We start from the raw sequence: 18,778 nt of genomic DNA on the forward strand, positions 1-18,778 counted from the left end.
TACGTAAATTCATTATTATTATCCTTACTTGGACAAGACTAAAAAAAGCAAAGCAATTGTACCAGAGACAGCAGGACACATGCAACAAAATGAAAACTATAATCTCTTTTGATTCAGTTAGATATACTAAGCAAGATTATGTGGAAGCACTCCATCGGTTACGACGACGAGGGTTCCGGTTGATCCGATCAACGGAACAGCCTGCTCGTGAAATTAACGTGTAAGTGGCTGAGCACTCCACAGACACGTGTACCCTTAACGTAGTTCTCGGGGATATTCAGCGTGACACAGAGAGTGACAAGGCCGGCCCTTTGAAATACAGGTACAACAGAAACAGGAAGTAAGAGTGAGAGAAAGTTGTGGTGAAAGAGTACAGCAGGGATCACCACCATCCCTGCCGGAGCCTCGTGGAGCTTTAGGTGTTTTCGCTTAATAAACGCTCACAATGCCCGGTCTGGGAATCGAAACCGCGATCCTACAACCGCGAGTCCGCTGCCTTAACCACTGGGCCATTGCACCTCCACTAAGCAAGATTATACAATACTGGAAAATAATTCATCCCATTTATCCTGCACAGTTGATGTAAAAGAAAGTTAGTAATGGTTATATCAATCATACCTGGTCTACAATAATGAGTAGATGATTTACTCATTTCTTTGGGGTTGATGCTGGCCCTTTTCATATAGCTGTTATAACCATCTTTCAAATAACTGGTGTTGTAAAATTTACCATAGTTAACGTTAAAGGATCGTTCCAGCGAACTGGTATCCTAAAATTAAAAAGAGATAAAAATGAGACAACAATATTCTTTGAAATACGGGTGTCAGTTACAGCCTTTGAAAAGATTTAATTTATAAGTCCAATAAAACTAAAAATTATATAACACAATGAAACAATACACGCATAACACAAATTTTCAAATTAAGTAGCTTCCTTATATTCTATTCTTCATATATTGTTGATTAATTATTTCATGGGCCACAACCATCTTCGAGTCAATGTTTTCCAATAACATTAAATAGAATTGATATAAAACTTTCTTAATACAGGATGCAAGAAAAATGTTCCTGATAGACAAATATATAGTTACGGAGACTGAGGCAAAACAAACTCAACGCCTCATCCAAAAGACAATAAACCATCCCCAAGTAGATGAACTTGTGACCCATGTATTTGTACTATAATGTAGGATCAATTCAGATTTTATATTTAGTTAGTATTTTTTATAAAATAGAAGATCTTTACTAGGAAGAATATTTTCAGTTGTCAAGTTAAGTAAACTATTAACTGTAGGACTAATTTAAAGTTGATTAACTATATTTCTGAAGTCTGTTGTATGTAGAAAAGTCAGCAGAATGTAACAATAGTTCAACAACTGCATTTGCCTCAATGCTAGCATTTCTTATTCCATGTTAAAGCTGTTAACCCATTTGTCAATTGTAATAAAACATATGATCAAAGGCACTCTGGCTGTGATTATCAAGGACTACAGAGTCCAAACCATCCTTCCTTTCTTATGATATCTGGCTGCTATTTCTAGTAAGTCAGTTGATTATAGAAATTCTCTTCTTTGGTCTGTCTTCATTTTCATTTCAGTTTCTGACCAAACATGGGTTATCATTCATCAACCAGAGACAATCTCTGTACAAAGTGGCTCTGCCTATGTTAGAGATATCCCAAGTAGATATTGGCAAGTCTAACTTAACTTAACAACAGAGTAATTAAGTGGGAAGCTCCTCTCACTGGCAAACAAAGTAAAACATATCGACAATGAACATAACCAATCACTCAGAAGAAGCAAAAGAAGAAACACCTTTTAACATTTGCTTTTAAAACTCTATTTCAATGAAGAATTAGTCAATATTTTGTCGCGCGTTGAACCAAATCTTCAGTGATCCCTAGCTTCCTTCAATCTTCTCATTCCATTCCAAGCTTATTTTTGCTCTGATGATTGATTTATTCATCCCATATCTGTCCTTCCGTTCTACTCATATATGAATGAGATAGAGAGATATATCTCTGTCTCAGCCATCACTCTCACAAACAACACTTGATGTAGCTAATTCACAGATGTCTATAAGTTCATCATATCATTCCTTGAATTCTAATTACACAACTAATTAATCAAATTCCTCTCATTTCTTTCCACGTGCTGCAAACAAATTTCACTGTCATAAATAATTCATCTACCATTCTCACCCCCCCTCTTCTCTCTCTCTATCAGACACACACCCACACACAATATTAAACTAATCATCATCTCCATCAGAGGAAGAGGCTGTATTTGACACAAATATTTTCATATGAAATAAAAATTAAGAAAAATCAAGTTTCATCAAAATAACAGACATTATTCAAAAGAAAATTACAAATGAATCACAAAATAAGTACATTGTCATTTACATGCTTGATATAAATGTTATTCTCAGTTACTGTGAAAGTGAGAAGGATAATCTGATATGACGATCATAAATGGTATATTCTTTCTCCATTGATGCTTTTGTCAGATTTTTCAAAGAGATTTTGAAACTGATAAATACCATGTAAATAACAAAAATTGTTGAATGTAATTTAATGACAAATATATTTCATTAATGCAATTTTATTATCAGTTCTGCATTCTGTACATATGTGGCAAAATATAACACAATAGAACATACACACATAAAATCTAGATAAAATAGATACAAGTTTAATAATTTAATTAACTTCACATGTTTTTCCTCCAATAATCATTAATTTTGTTAAATTTCAATTTTCATAAGATTTCATTACATCCATTAAAGTCTATAATGTAATGAAGTTTACTCTTCACGCACACACACACATGCATGTATGAATTGCACACACACATGTACACATACTATAGGCATACACACACACACACATTCAAAAAATGTTTGCAAATGACTCATAACATTTCAATTAACTTCATTTATTTAAATACTATTATATGTCACACTTAAATTACTCAGTTTCTTTTCTCGAAGCAGGAAAGAAACCCTGTACCTTACTACAGATAAGAGCCTGGCTACTTTCCAGAGCCCCAGGCTGACAGCTGAGGATGGATTTTGTAAAACAAATTGGGGGCTCTGATCACATCATACAGACAACACTTTGCCCAGACAAGAACATTTTCGCAGATTCCACCAAGCAGGTGACCATGTGAGAAGCACTCATGGAGGAAGATCATGGGAGAAAGCTTCCCAGATACCAAAACCTGGTGGAGCAGTGCAAAAGCAAAAGCTGCTGGACTCACTGTGAGTGAACTGAAGAGGGGCTGCTAGGGGATTTGAGAGGCACTCACTCTGAAAACTTTTGACAAATTTTTTCAGTAAATGGACAAGACATATATTCCTGTATTGAAGCTGCAGAGAAAGGTATAATGTGGGTCTGGATAAAGAAAGCAGGCTCATAGGTGTGGTTAGTAGATGTATTCAACCCCAGTTAGTACAATATATATATATATATATATAATGCTAAACTGAAGTTGTCATTTCAAAGAATGTTTAAAAATAACAACGGAAGTTTTATTGGTGAGGTGACTCGAATTTAGAGTCAACCTTACTGTAAAGTCCCAGACATCATATATATGTTAGGTTTGGCAAATATGTATGCCTCATCATCATGGCTGGCAATATTAATGGACATGTCAGGTAACACCGGAGGGCTTCTTAGGTGTATATGGAGGCTATGGCTTTGGCATATGGAATGAGTCAGTGTCATGGCTCTTGAAATACAGTGATACAAATGGTCTTGCCATTTGCAAGACTAACTCCAAGAAACCAGCTATCTGATCACATATATGCCTACCGAGAGAACATAGATGTCTGTTACACTTTATATTCATTAAGAAAATTGGTGGAGAGTTTGTTGTAAATATTGAGAATACTAAGTCTATAACTAGTGAAAATATGTCTCAATCTACATAAACTAGTGGTTAGTGTCTGCAGAATTGGAGCTCAATGGACCCAGAGAGAGAAGCCTATCTTAAGAAGGAGGACATGGTAGTTGAAAGTGTTAAGAACCAGCAGTATTGACACATTTGACAAGATAGAGGATGAGACAGAAAATTACATCATAAAGAACAGTTGAGAGTTTCTACTGGACAACCTACTGAGGGTGATGAACCAAATCTGTGGCTGGTGCAAGACTCCTGCCAAAAAGAGGATGACATGATGGGGGAACAGTTCTGTTGATAGAGCCATAAAGGCTAAGAGACAAGCTTAAAAAAAACTGGATGAGGGAAGCAAAGAATAAAGTCAACTCAGGAAAGGTAAGTTAGATGTCACTTATACTTAACAAGGGAAGAAACCAAGAGTAAGAAATTTACCAATGTTTCTGAAATGGAAGGATCAGAGGCATGAAATATTCTGTATTGCAAAACAGAGTACAAGAGAAAATGAAGACATCATTGGAGTAAAGTGTGTATGGAATTATAAAAGCACTCTTGTGCATATTGACATTTAAAAGAGTCATGGAAATGCTATTATAAGAGGTTGTTGAACATGGAGAATGCATGAGCAAAAGAGAGACTACTCAAAGTAAATCATTCGAGTTGACAACAGTATGGTGTATAGATTGATTAAGGATATGAAGGCAAAGGAGACACCTGATCCATCAGGAATCACAGCTCAAATGCTTAAAATGTTTGGTAGAGGAGGATGTCATAACCAATGACTAGCAGAGTAGCAGTATCATTAACCGCTACAAAGGTAAAGGAAATGCAGGAAAGAGACACAAATACAAAAGTATTAAACTATTAGATTAGATTATGAAAGTTACACAAGAAATTTTAGCACAATTAATTAGGATATGAATGAATTGAGAAGAATGCAGTTTGGTTTTGTGCCAGGAAGAGATACCCCTGATGCCATTTATATTCTGAGTGAGACAACTGAAGAAGTAAAACTGGCCAGGAGTAAGCTCCTACAACTAGCATTTATTGACCTAGAGAAGGCTTTCTACAGGGTTCCATGGTCTATGATCTGGTGGTCACAAAGAAAGTTTAAAACAGACAAATGGTTTGTGAGAACTGTATAAGCCATGTACAGAGGTGCACTCAGCAAGGTGTTAGTAATGAGAATAGATGAATTGAGAGAGAGAGAGAGAGAGTGTGTGTGTGTGTGTGTGTGTGTGTATGGTATGTGTGCATGTGTGTTGGGTACATCAGGTTCAGTCCTCAGAACCCTTCCTTTTAGTCTTTCATGTCATAACAGGTGTTTAAGATCGGTTGCTAATGGAAACTCCTCTTTGCATATGATCTTATTCTTATAGCTAAAATGTACAGCATAAGAAAAGAAATCCCAAGTTGTATCCGACGTGAGAGTTCTAGAGTAACTAGGACATGTCATTAATAAGAGCATAAATGGTGACTAAAAAGACTCATGACAAACCAACTGACTGATTAATTGATTGATCAAGTGACTAATCAAGCAGTCAGCTGATTGGTTAATTAGTTGAATAATAATAATAATAATAAAACACTTATTAATCCGAGGTGAGGCAATGTGAGCAGCAACTAAAGGAACATTACAAAATCCACAGAAAGATCAAACACATACATATATTCATATATTCATTTATATCTACAGAACAGATATAAAAATATATAAATATATAAGAATCAATGTTGCATATATAACACATTGAATTTACGCTTAAAATCATAAAACATCTGGTAAAAATTTGTTAATTAAAAATTTGTTAAATTAAAAATATGGGGAAATAAAACATACAATGACATATTAAAATGATGTATTAAAAATCCCGAGAAAAATACAGAAAAGATAAATATACAAAATTACAAAAATACATAAATGTTCATCTACGGGTTGTTTCGGAGACGCGCCAATTAATATGAAGCATATCATATATTTAAAATTGACACTCCCCTCGTCAGGATGTTTTTTACACACAACACATAATACACGGAAACAAATGCACAATTACATACCGGAGTATGTAATGTCTGGTCTCTCACATATAGCCGGTATGTAATTGTGCATTTGGTTCCGTGTTTTATGTGTTGTGTGTAAAAAACATCCTGACGAGGGGAGTGTCAATTTCAAATATATGATATGCTTCATATTAATTGGCGCGTCTCCGAAACGGCCCGTAGATGAACATTTATGTATTTTTGTAATTTTGTATATTTATCTTTTCTGTATTTTTCTCTGGAATTTTAATATGTCATTGTATGTTTTATTACCCCAAATTTTTAATTTAACAAATTTTTACCAAATGTTTTATGATTTTAAGTGTAAATTCAATGTGTAATATATGCAACATTGATTCTTATATATTTATATATTTTTATATGATGTTTATATATTTATATATTACTATATTCCAACTGGGCCCCACCTGCAAGGTCATGCACTGCTTACTTTAATATGAGATCACTATGTTGCACACATATGGCTGTGATGCATGTGCCTGGTGTACCTTTATCAGACAGGCAGTCATGATGGGTATATTGGGCTTCGTATATTTGTACCCAAGTCACTTTGATGGCATGCACTGCTCTCTCACTCAATAATAGCAATAATAATAATGTGAAGTAACAAGGACACATCATTAATAAGAGTATAAATGGTAACAAAAAGATTCTTGACAAACCAAATAACAGGCCCTCCCAAGATACAACACACACACTCACATATAATCTAAACATGTATACATGTGTATGTGGCAATTGTATGTGGTTAGTACAAACATTGAAGAAAGTACTCTGTTCTTGAAGAGTAGCATATATACATATTATAATTTCAGAAATTCAGCTTTGTATATGGAGAACACTAAAGTAGTTGTAGGAACAGCTATCAGGAGAAAAAAAATGTTCCTAAACTTGGCAAATTCCTGCAATTCAAAACCATAAAGGTGTGTTTCAAAAGGTTGCAAACGTATATAGGATCAGGTATGCTTTTACAAAAATTTATAGAATACATCAACTTATTTAAGTTAGAGTGGTCTCATCAAATATGCAAAATAGTCACAAATTAGCATACAATTTTTAACCATGAAGCTTCTTTATTTCAGTTTCAGGCAAGGGTGTTTATGTGAAAGTCATGACATTAGCATTATTATTTTTTTAGCATGTGCTGCCTTCAGACTATATTTGGGAACCATTTGCATGATGCACAGTCATGTTTGTATTCAAAATTTAGACATTAATACATACACCCACATACATATGCATATTTATATATTCACATATACATTTGTCTACAAACACACAAGCATGTATGTGTGCACACACACACACATATTATTTAATGATTCTCTTTAGGTTATTTTGCCAGATTTCTATCAGTGATTGATGTGATTGTCATAATAAATTACATTTGTTTCCTAATTTGACCTCAACAGAGCAAGAGAGAGAGAGACAATGAGTACAAGATACACAAACATAAGACTAATAGCAATGTGGCTAAGACTAGACAGAGTTTATAAATGCATAAAAATCTATAGCCATGCAAACTTTTTAAATTCATACCAGATGGAAAAAATTCATGTGAAAACATATGATCATAGGGTGACCTAATTGCCTGAATAGATAATCATGAATTTGGAGGTTTTTCATTAAAATAATCTCTTTTCTGAGTCATGAAGACACATGGGGCAAGTACTTATCTTCAGTCTTTATTAAGTGGAAGTGTGTGACAAGTTTCTCCAATATATAGGACACTGATCTATTAAAGGTAGTTTTTACCATAGAAACAACTGAACTTCTGTAAGCCAGTAAGCCATTTTGTAATTCAAAAATACTAACCTCTGCTTATAATACTGAATTGAGCTAGATAGACATGTGAAATGTAATGGGTGGACACGGACACACACACACAACACTGTCACCAACCCCTTGCTTGGTCACTCAGTACATTACTAACTCTACAGACTGCATTCACATAGCACAACTGTAATGTTGTTATTGCTGATTGAGCAGACCTATGATCAACAGCATTCCAACTATGACCATCCTGTATTTATTTCAAGCATAGATCCAGGTCTATATTATCTAATGTGTCCTTTTTTTTAAGATGATAAGGTGTGATTTGAGGGAGATATGGCTGATATTTCTAGCAGGTCAAGCAACCATTTAATGGGCCCCATCCTCTCTCACTGCCCAAATCTGCAACATTTCCTGAGAATAAATGTTTACTTAATGAAACATAAACATTCATGTAATAAAGAGCTTCTAATTTAAATATAATGTAAATATAAATGTAATGCAAGTTAACCCTTAAGAAATGACAGGGCTGATCTATCAGCCAAAAAGACATAGTTTGCAAGCCCTCTGTAAGGTTTGTGAAAAGGGCACTGACACTCCAAATGAGGCTCTGTCTCCAAAGGGTTAAAGTCATAGACTTTAACATAATGAAAGGGTTAATCTATTTTACTTGCTTCTTAGTTCTAGGCAGTTGGCTGCAGCCATCATGGTACCATGATTTTTCTTTTAATTTGCTACTTAAAAATGTCATGGTAGGTTTGAGTTTGTGTATAAATTTCAGGCTGTTAACAGTCTTTACCTGTTTAAGATGCCTGTTGATTAATTGCAAGTTTTCGCCCATGGAAGAATTCCATCTCAGCAATGCAACCATTGCTTATAATGTTTCTTCTAATCAAAGCAGTTAAGTATATTTCTCTATTTTTACCTATTTACCACCAAGTGGACTGAGCCAACAATTTATGTTCAGTATCTGTCATTGCTGAGAATTCAGTGCAGTGTTGGTAGTGAGATGTTTATTGATGACTCATCAACTGACAAGCTGCTATCCTCTCATTTGGCCAAGCCTGATTATCAGCGATAATGTCAATGAGCATTCATATATCTCAGATAAAATGTACTGTTCCGAATAAAACTAATGACGTCTTGCCTAGACTTACATCAAAATAGAATTGCATCAAGGTTTAGAAATTAATTTCCCAATTGTAATTATCTTAGGTCTATTACTAATGTCTGGAGTTAATCATTTTGATGTCAAAAATGGTGCCTATTACAGAATAGCACTTGTAATTTTTATCAAATCTGATAAAAGAGGCAAGATATTGATCTTTAAATGTATTAATTTAGAAAATTAATAGCTTTTATTAAAATTTGAATAATTAGAGTTTCAACTTGTTGGTTTCAATTTTTTTAATTTTTAGCCAACAAAAGAAGCAGCAAATGAATATCTGTTGCTTAACAAAAGCAACCTAAATAACAGACATTTTTTTTTTTTAATGGTAAAAACTAGATAAAAATAAGAAGAAAAAAACTACTGAAGGACTTTTAAGTTCCCATATTCCATAAAAAAAAGAAAAGAAAATCAATACTAATAGAGATATGCAGCCATGCATATACTATTAAATAAAAGATGCAGAAAATCAAATGTAAAAGAACAATTCAGTTAAACTAGGGAAGATTAGTTTACACTGATAAACCTGAAGTTTTTCAATATTTTTACAATAAGAAGGAAAAATAAATGCATTCAGCTGTTAGAATTTTCCAGAAAAGCTATTAGATCTCAACATATCAGTATGGAAATTAAATTGAAAGTAAAAGAATAAAAGTAAAAAAAAAAAAAATTAAATTAAATAAAATAAGAATATATGATATAATATAAAAAGAATTCCAAACAAATTATGTTCTTTGATTTCAGGAGTAGTTTTCAATGAATTTATGTTTAGAATGCAATAATCTTAACAGATTGGATTCCTTCTTACTTCCCTCTCCCTCCCATATTACGTGGGAAGGGAAGAATGTTCAAAATTGCAATAGTAACAAATACTTTAGACAATAAAAAGAATTATTTTAAAGTTTCATAATTGAATGACAAATCTACGATTTTCTAACTAGAAAAATGGCAGACTATAAGAACAATTTCTTTGAATAGAATTTTTTTTTTCTGTAGTTTCAGCTCAGAGCTGTGGCCATGCTGATGAACCACCATTTATTTGTTGTTTTTTTCTTTTTGTCTTTAGTTTATTTTAAAGAAAAGAGAATAATGATTCCATTAGTGTCAGTATCGACTGATATACTGATTTTAAAGGGAGGGAAAATAATGTTAACTTCCATACCTCACTACAGAACAGTATATTTATTAAACTAGTTACCAGAAACTTCAACAGTCCAGTCTAAGACTTTTCCAACAACTTCATAATAGAGATAATTTCTTTCTAGGACATAGATAGAAACCTTTATTTTAAAGTGGGGAAGAAGGGATATAATAAATTCATTTGTGACTTCACACCACTTCAGTATATTGCCAAGTATCTACTTTCTCTAATGTCATGGAATGAAATTCAGAAATAGTTGACACTAAAGATATTTGAAAATTAGAATTGTGAGGGACCAAACCAGATAAAATATATGAAAACTTAGCTGGAAAAAAAAACAAATGACAAAACAATATACTAGTTGATCAGCTGTGGAGCCAGATATATACTCAAGTTGCAGATTATCTGAATAATAAAAAGACTGTGTTCACTACTATAGATATTAGAAGTTTAAATCAACAATCAAGTTACAGTTTTTCCTGCAGCATATTCAGTATCTTTTAAAGACATGTATAGTATTGGTGCAATGACAAGAGTAGAGATTTTAAAAAAATAGTTCCATGGTTCCTTGTGATTCAGCAAACTATGAACTTAGGGATACTACAACATGGTCAAATTTACATGACTAGCCCTAACATAAAGTAAAAAAATTAACTTCTAAAAGTTCTGAACTAAGCAACTCGGAAGATATATTACACGGACAGAGCTGTCATAAAGAGAAAAAAAAATTGAGAAAGAGCTGTCTAGCAGACAGAAGACAGAATAGATGAGGTAGGGACCCATGCTGTTTGAAACTGTACTGGTTGATGTTTATCACTTACCTACAAGATTGTAGAAAAGGCTAGTACCTGGCTCTGCAAAGCATCTAGTTATACATACTATGGAAATTATATCAATATCTATAGAGCTGCTACAGTAAAAGTTTTTGGTTGATTCACCTGCATAATCTTATATACATTGAGAAACAACACCATTTAAGATATTTTATTATCATTATTAATTACAAAATTTTTAGTCAATAAAACTTACAAAGGTAAATGGACAACAGCAATAAAAATGAGCAAAAAGTTTTCAACAAATAGATTTTTTATCTTCAGTAAGTAAATTGTTTCTTTTTCAAAATTTGCTCCTAAATTAGATTGATCAGAGCAACTGAAATGTGACAAAAGAGGTGGTTTTGAGATACAGAAGTTACACAAGATTAGGGGGAGTAGTAAGGTAATTAATAATTGAAGGGCCTTCTATTATGACAGAAAATGAACCAACATCAGGAAATATTCACTAAATGTCTTTTGAAAAGGCAGTATGGAAACATGTTTCTAGACCAACAACAGCCAGTTAATTCTAAAATACATCTGACAAATGTTTCCAAAATCCACTTCTGAATAGTGTTCATTAAAAAAATCTTTAAAAATTTCAATATAATTAATGATTAAAAACAACACAAACAAACTATCAATTGTCCTCTAAGCAAGTAGTGAATAAGTAAGAGAAGTTTAACTAATGAACTACTATTCCTAACCTAAATCATAACAGTCACCAACAAACAGCAAGAAGCAAATATGAGTAATTCAGCATGATTTAGTCCATGCCACTTCACTTAAGAAATTAAAAGCTAAAACATTAATAACCAAGTACTAGAGTGGCAAAACTGGATACTTCTATGAATCAGACAAAATTCTTAATTCGTGCTATTCCAAAGTAATTTCCATATTTGGACAACCTTTCTTTTTAAATGCAATTCATAACTTCAATAATTTTCACCCATCTTTGCTGTATAATAGAAAGTCTAATAACATAGAGCTCAGGAAGTTTATGTATTACTTCTTTTACAAATATTTACTAATAACAGTAGACAAACTGAAGAAAATGTTGACTTAAACTGATACTGGGATGACATACACAAATGAAACAGTGGATTAACTCTTCATAACATGACTAATCCACTATTAATTAATAGCAAAAATTTTAATGTAATTAATATTAGATAATATGAGCAATAACTAAGAATAGAAGAAAAAGTTTATAATCTAATCTGATAAGAGGAAATGATAGGCAGACTGTTGTGCAATCTATAATGAGTTGTCATATGAATAATAGAAACATGGTTGTTCAAGTGATATCAGTGAATATATTGGTCTCTGCTTCCAAATTGTGCTTATAATTTTTTTTATTCTTTTACTGGATTGGGACATTTCCCTTTGAGAGTTTTTGTCAATTATACCAACCTAGTACTTGGTTTGGTACCATTTTAATGATTTCATAAGAGATGAGAAGAGAAATTACCTTTGATGTAAAGAAGGCAATAACTTAATTCAAACAAATATCACAAGGTTTTAACTGTTAACCAACCTGATTTTTGTTCACTTACTGCCCCACCAACACTCCCATACATAGTCTCCTATATGTTTTTTTTTTAAAGTTTTCCCAAGATTCTGTATAGTGAACTTCTTAACCACACAACCATATCTACAACCCCTATAATGTTTAGTATCATGAAGAATATGGCTTCAGTAGATTTACAACTTTTCTGAATAAAAAAAAAAAAAACAATTTTCAAAGTGTGGACAAACAGGTAAAGGATAAGCAGTTTAATAAGTGGAAAATATTTTAAATAAGACTTAAGGATCACATTGTTTATAATGGTTTTGTTATATTTATAGTGTTCTAAACAAGTGTTCTACTCTATTATTAATATATATATACATACTCAGTATGTAAGATGATATTTCTATCTTGGATCAATCTTTTGGTGTGCTACTTAGATAATGCTAGGGAATTTCAATACACAGTTAAAAACACATGTCTGAAGTTATGAACTCAATTACTTTCAACAGGGGACTTTCATAATTTACGGGTCTCTGAAAATGTATGCCAAGTATACCTAATTCCTAATGCATTCTTGTCCCAAAACATAATAAGCTTATTTGACCACTGCTCTGAAAATCATAAAAGGAGTAAAAACTAATTACAAAGTAGGCACAATCGTTATGATTAGAACCTAACCTTATGTTAGTTGTTTGTTGTTTGGGGATTTTGAAAGAAAATAACTCAGAAAATAGCAAGTGATGGAACAAAGACAGTACTGAGAGAAAAGAAAACCTTTACTTGCTTATTTAACAAGTGTGGTTATGATTAAGAATAAGGTATGGAAAAATTAAATAGCTTAAAATAAAAACTTGCTCATTTAAAAACATACAGGATCGGTAATATGTAAAGTAACTAGCTATAAAAAAAGAACTCAATAACAAAAGAGAACTACTCACCTAATTTGTAGAATTATAGGAAACTGATAGTGATGGTATTGTAGAGAGGGTTTAAGCAAACATTGAACTAGCAAACAATCATTTAATGTTTTACAATAAAATGAACTTTGAAATATCAGCTCAATACATTTCCATATGCACCAATTCATAATTTCAAAAAAGCATGAGAATGACAATAACATTCAAAAGTCTTTTTAAACGAAATTAGAATATTAAAGTTTAAAAAATACGCATGTATCCAATATAAATATATTTTGTAAGCAATAAAGGCAATTTATTATAAAAAGGCATAAAAATGAAACTAACAGCAAAAACCTACACCAAGGTATATCTACAAGAGGCACTAGTTACATACAATAGTTAAAAAGGTAGAAAATACTAGACTGATAAAAGCCATTTTCAAGGGAAGAATTTGTGCAAGGTAGTGTGTGTTATGGATGTGCAAGATATTCTGAGCCGAAAGGGCTGTATCTATAGCCTTTGCAGGCCATCCTAAACAGAATACTTTTTGTAAGATTATTGTGACGTGACTGAGGATGAATTTGAATTGTAATAGCTGGAAGAAGTTACAGACAAGAAGGAAAATCCAAAGAAATGTAGTAATGAGGGGAAGGGGCTGAGCTAAGTATTTCATACAGGATTTAAGAAGAGATTGTGCAGGAGTGAAGGGAAGAGGTGATTGTAATGAGTTGTTTTAAGGGAGATAATTGACAGAGTCAACAGATTCCTGCAGATCAGAAACAAGGGTAGAATACAGTGCCTAAATGTACCAGTATTGCATGATTATGAATGGTTTTATTTTACATATAGAAATTGACCATTTGTTAATTACTACGGAGTTAGTTACTTGAATTCAGCCCAGAAAAAAATATCCAGTTGATATATGCATGATTTTTTTTTGATTTTTTGAAAGCAACATGCAAGTTAAGAGTAATTTTAACTGCAACATTAACAAGAATTACAAACACATTAAATATAGTCAGACTTAAATAAAGTTACTACCAATAGCATCAATTATTCACAATTAACTGAAACTATAGTCATAACTGTTTTCAAAATTTAAACTCCTGGGCAATTAATCATAAACTCAACCATTCACATCAAACAACATGACATAATATGTATTGTGTACTTATTAAGTTTTGTCTGAGGGAAATATCAGGTTTTCAGGTATCTCTCTCCACCTGTCATTACTTGTCTGCTTCTTAGCACAATGGCCATCACTAACTTTGCAGATCCTCTCCCAAAAAGACAGAATCATGGTACATTTAGTCAATTGAACTATTTTCTGGTTATAGCTTTGTTCACTAATTGATGACATCCAACATTAAGCAGGAGGTAGAATATTGCTGTTATAATATTTGTGCTTAGTATACTATTTTATATCACACCACAAGTTCATAGTGGATCTACCTCTTTCACAAAAATGGAGTTGGTACCACTAATCTGTCAGATGTGTGCTTCAGAACATAAACAGCTCTTGGCTTCTCTATAATCATATATTGTGGATTTCACTTGGACAAATTTAGCCATTACCTATGTAATGTTCTCTATGTGTTATGAAACGTGCAAGCATAATTTTCATTCAACACGTATCATTATATTTGGTCATGCCTTGGTAATAACATGAAATTTTCTCAGACAGCAGTTCAAATGTTCCACATAAATTGGAGACAAGTAGTATTGCAGAAAATAGGTGATAAGGAAAAATCAATTGAGAAGTGGGCCAGGTGAGACATGGTTCATCATCAAATGGGCTGCACTACTAAAAAAATTCAAGATAATTTTTTTGTTGGGTGTGCTATTCAGAAAGTCTCACAGGCCACAATTATTCTCATGACTGATCTATTCTTAAAGTCTAAAGTATCTATAGCCAGAATAAAACGTTCCTGCAGCTAAAGAAAGCCAGCTGGTCAAAATAAAGAACTGCTTCATAATTTTCTAGTATTCTACGTAAGTGTAATCAATAATTTCACTTGCTTATGGTGTGTGTGTGTGTGTATAATCACTGACATAACAAGGAGATATTTTTGGCACCTGCACCTTAAGAATAGGTATAACATATCAGAGGAAATGATTCACACCTCTCCCAGGAGCAACTGACTTCCCTCGCCAGGCCATTGATAGTACACTGATTGACTGAGCGGACAAATGACTGAGCAGACACGTCCTTCTTTCTTTAAGGTGCACAAACAGTAATATTATAATCTTTAGCAGAATCATATTAAGTTACATTATCTCAGATAGTCAACTAAATGCAAGGATTTGAACTAGTTGTGGAAATTTCTATGATGACTAATATTAAAAGTATCTTAAAGGACAATGTTTTTCTTTGAAATCTACCACGCACTTTCTAATATCATTTTACATATGTGGTATATCAGATGACATTAACTCAAATTTCAATACAATTCCTTGAGACTAATAAACTTTCTATATGTACACTTCTTTCTACTTAGGTAACACTTCAGATTCACATCATTTGTAAATTTAACTTTCCAGCTTGTCATTTTCCCTTCTATGTCTTTTACTGTTTCAATTCAAGCCTGCACTTTTAGTGATTCATGACCTAAAATCCAAATACCAGCTTAAAATAAGATATTGTGATTGAGAGGATTTCAGAAATTAAAATTAGAACCTAAGATAAAAAAAAAGAAGTTTAAAAAGAGGATACTAGTTTAACAAAATAACAAAGAGAAATAGGTACAAAGTGTTACCAGCAATTAAAGGAAAGTTGAAAGTTGCAGCATTAGATACTATGAAGGACCTTCTATTGTTGACTTCTGTCTTGATGTCCTTTTTTTTTTAAGTAATAACAAAAAAATGGAAGGCTACAAAAACCTTAGAAATAGATATCTGGTATCACAACAAATCTAATTACCCTTTTATTATCCTTAGACAAGAAGAATATGAACTAAATGAAAAAATAAATTCAAGCTATGGATTTATCTTACAGTTAATAATAAAATAGAAAAAAAAATAGAATTATAGATAAGAAGGTTTCCCAAAGTAACTTCAGAGAAGGAATGATAAAGTTTGGTTCATTCTATGGCTTTTTGACATTTTAATATAGAAATAATGATTGACTGGTAAGATGGTAATAGATGAATTTCAGTTAGTAAATGGGATGAAATGGAAGAATTATTGGATGTAATTGCTACAGTAATAGAAACAGAATAACCACAAAGTAAAGAAGTCTAGAGTTGCAATTCTGAAAATGATCTAACTAGTGCAGTGTACAAAATTTTATTGATATAGTAATTGCAAAACAAAGAAGCTACAGTAATAATTAGCAAAAGAGAAATCTCTTTACTGTATAAAAGTCTTCAAGACCCAGTATAGTATCAAATGTACCTTTTTATTTCAAGCTTCAATGCAAAGAAAAGAAAAAGTTTAGTACAAATCCCAATAGATATATTGAGAGAAGAACAAAGATAGATCCAATTTGTTGATCTTCATTCAAATTACATCAGATGATCTTTATTCAAATCATACCAGCATGAATTAGTCTAGACAATAGCTGCATGAAGCAAGAATCAAGTCAGCTAAACTGATTTGTAGACAGAAATAAATCATGCCTACAATGATGTATTACTCATCTCTTATAAAGGAATTTTAGGTGATGAACAAGAGTTTTTTGGAAAACAAACCTGATTTCATTGATGAAACTTTGATAATGGAAGGGTACAATGAGACTCATAATTAGGCTGGCCTAACATAAAAATAAATTGAAAGTTGGTAAAATCTAAATTTCATGGGGTTATCAAAAGTTTCTTTTTTCTTTTACTTTTTCTGGGGTTTTTTTCCAGATGGATTTATGAAAGGAACTGGAAATTAAAGGAATGACAGATATAAAGGACCAAATAGTTATAGGAAGAGTAAACATTAGATAGAAACTACAGTAGAGGTGATATAAAGAATTCTTGATTAAATGCCATGATACTCAGATGTAGATGAGTGTTAATCAAAATGTAGATGCTGAGCAGATAGACACCACCCACTTATTTATATCAAATGAATCTTTTTCTTTCCTTTCTTAAATTATTATAAACACAGGTAGGTACATAGTTTAATTAAATGCTTATTATAATCTCAATTTAAATCTCTTGTTAATCAAATTAATAGCTTTACAACAATTTGAAATAATGACGTAAACATATTCTCAACAAATGTAGACACTAACATAACAGTTTGTTTCTTAAACAACACTTTTAAATTTACTAAATATTTTCAAAATTTTAGATTTACAAATTACAAGATTTGAATATAATAAAAATATCAAAGCTTGTGTGTTGCAGCAACTATTTAAAAGGGTGTTGTATAAAAGTTTTGCATAAATAAATAACTCAAATCACTAATTACCAAGTTTCAAAGTTGAATTTTAAAATTAGGGTTTTTAATATTTATTCAGATTTATTTACAAATTTAATCAATATACATGACTTAATGCAATTCAGTAAAATACTAAATGAAAATATATAGAAGATAATATATAAATCGATAACATTTAATTGAAAATAGATATTTTTTTGTAAATTTTTAAGGGGTTTCAAATAAGGGGTTTCAACTCATTAAAAGTTGTTATAAATGTTTCTATGAAGTTTATTGTTATTAATGAAGAGTTTACAGGATTGATAGCCTAATATTTAAATCAGTTTATACTACAATTCAAAAGAAAGGAATCTACAAATGTTAGTAACAGACTACAGGGTAGTAGAATTTATTTATCTTGCAACATTTATTTTAAAGTTATAATGTTTTATAGAATATAACAATAAATTACTAGCCAACATTATTTATACAAATGTAAACGTATTTTGCCTATTTTCAATCCTGCATTGGAATTTCATCAGTGACTGAGTATTCTCCTTAACTGTCCACTTTTTACAAACCCACTATTACTAAGGGGATCTTAAATTAGACAGACTAATTTGCATGTGTAATAGATTCTTGGTAGTTAGTTTAATTAATAGATTACTAGTGTGTTAACAGTATTTTGTTTTGATGCCATACAGTACTACAGAATATACCTATAAATTGTAGCCAACACTATGTATGTAGATAGATATAAAAACACTGTCTTTATACATAATATTTTCATGTACAGAAGTAAGCCCTTAATGGGTTTATAAAGCAGTGATTCGGTCAATAGTTAAAGACAGTACTTAATTGCTGATCAAATCCCAAAACAAAATTGACTGGTCCCTCTTTTACTGTCCATGAAAATATTGTGTATAAATACAGTGTTTCCAACTATCAATACATATAATATCAGTTAAAAGTTTATAGTTATATTCTATAGTCATGACAACTTGAAGAAGATACTCTATATTATAGTATGGCATTGAAACAAAACACTGTCAAACACTAATAAATTATCTTAAAGTACAAATTGCACTAAGTATACTCCTAAATAGCTGGTTGTTCTAGGATAAAGTGTGCAAAGAGGAAGAGAATAAAACTGGCACAAA

General features: G+C 31.9%; 1 protein-coding gene across 7 annotated transcripts in view; it reads right to left on the reverse strand.

The window, feature by feature from the left end:
* LOC115232591 (dematin) overlaps positions 1–18,778 on the reverse strand; it is a 170,425-nt gene that overhangs the window by 30,086 nt on the left and 121,561 nt on the right. For all 7 annotated transcript variants that reach the window (XM_029802558.2, XM_036500486.1, XM_029802557.2 and 4 more), the window contains one exon: positions 619–769. In XM_029802558.2, coding sequence (XP_029658418.1) covers positions 619–769 — 151 coding nt within the window. The remainder of the gene's footprint in view (positions 1–618; positions 770–18,778) is intronic.

This window comes from Octopus sinensis, linkage group LG2, assembly GCF_006345805.1.
Source record: "Octopus sinensis linkage group LG2, ASM634580v1, whole genome shotgun sequence".
NCBI classification, from domain to species: Eukaryota; Metazoa; Mollusca; class Cephalopoda; order Octopoda; family Octopodidae; genus Octopus; species Octopus sinensis.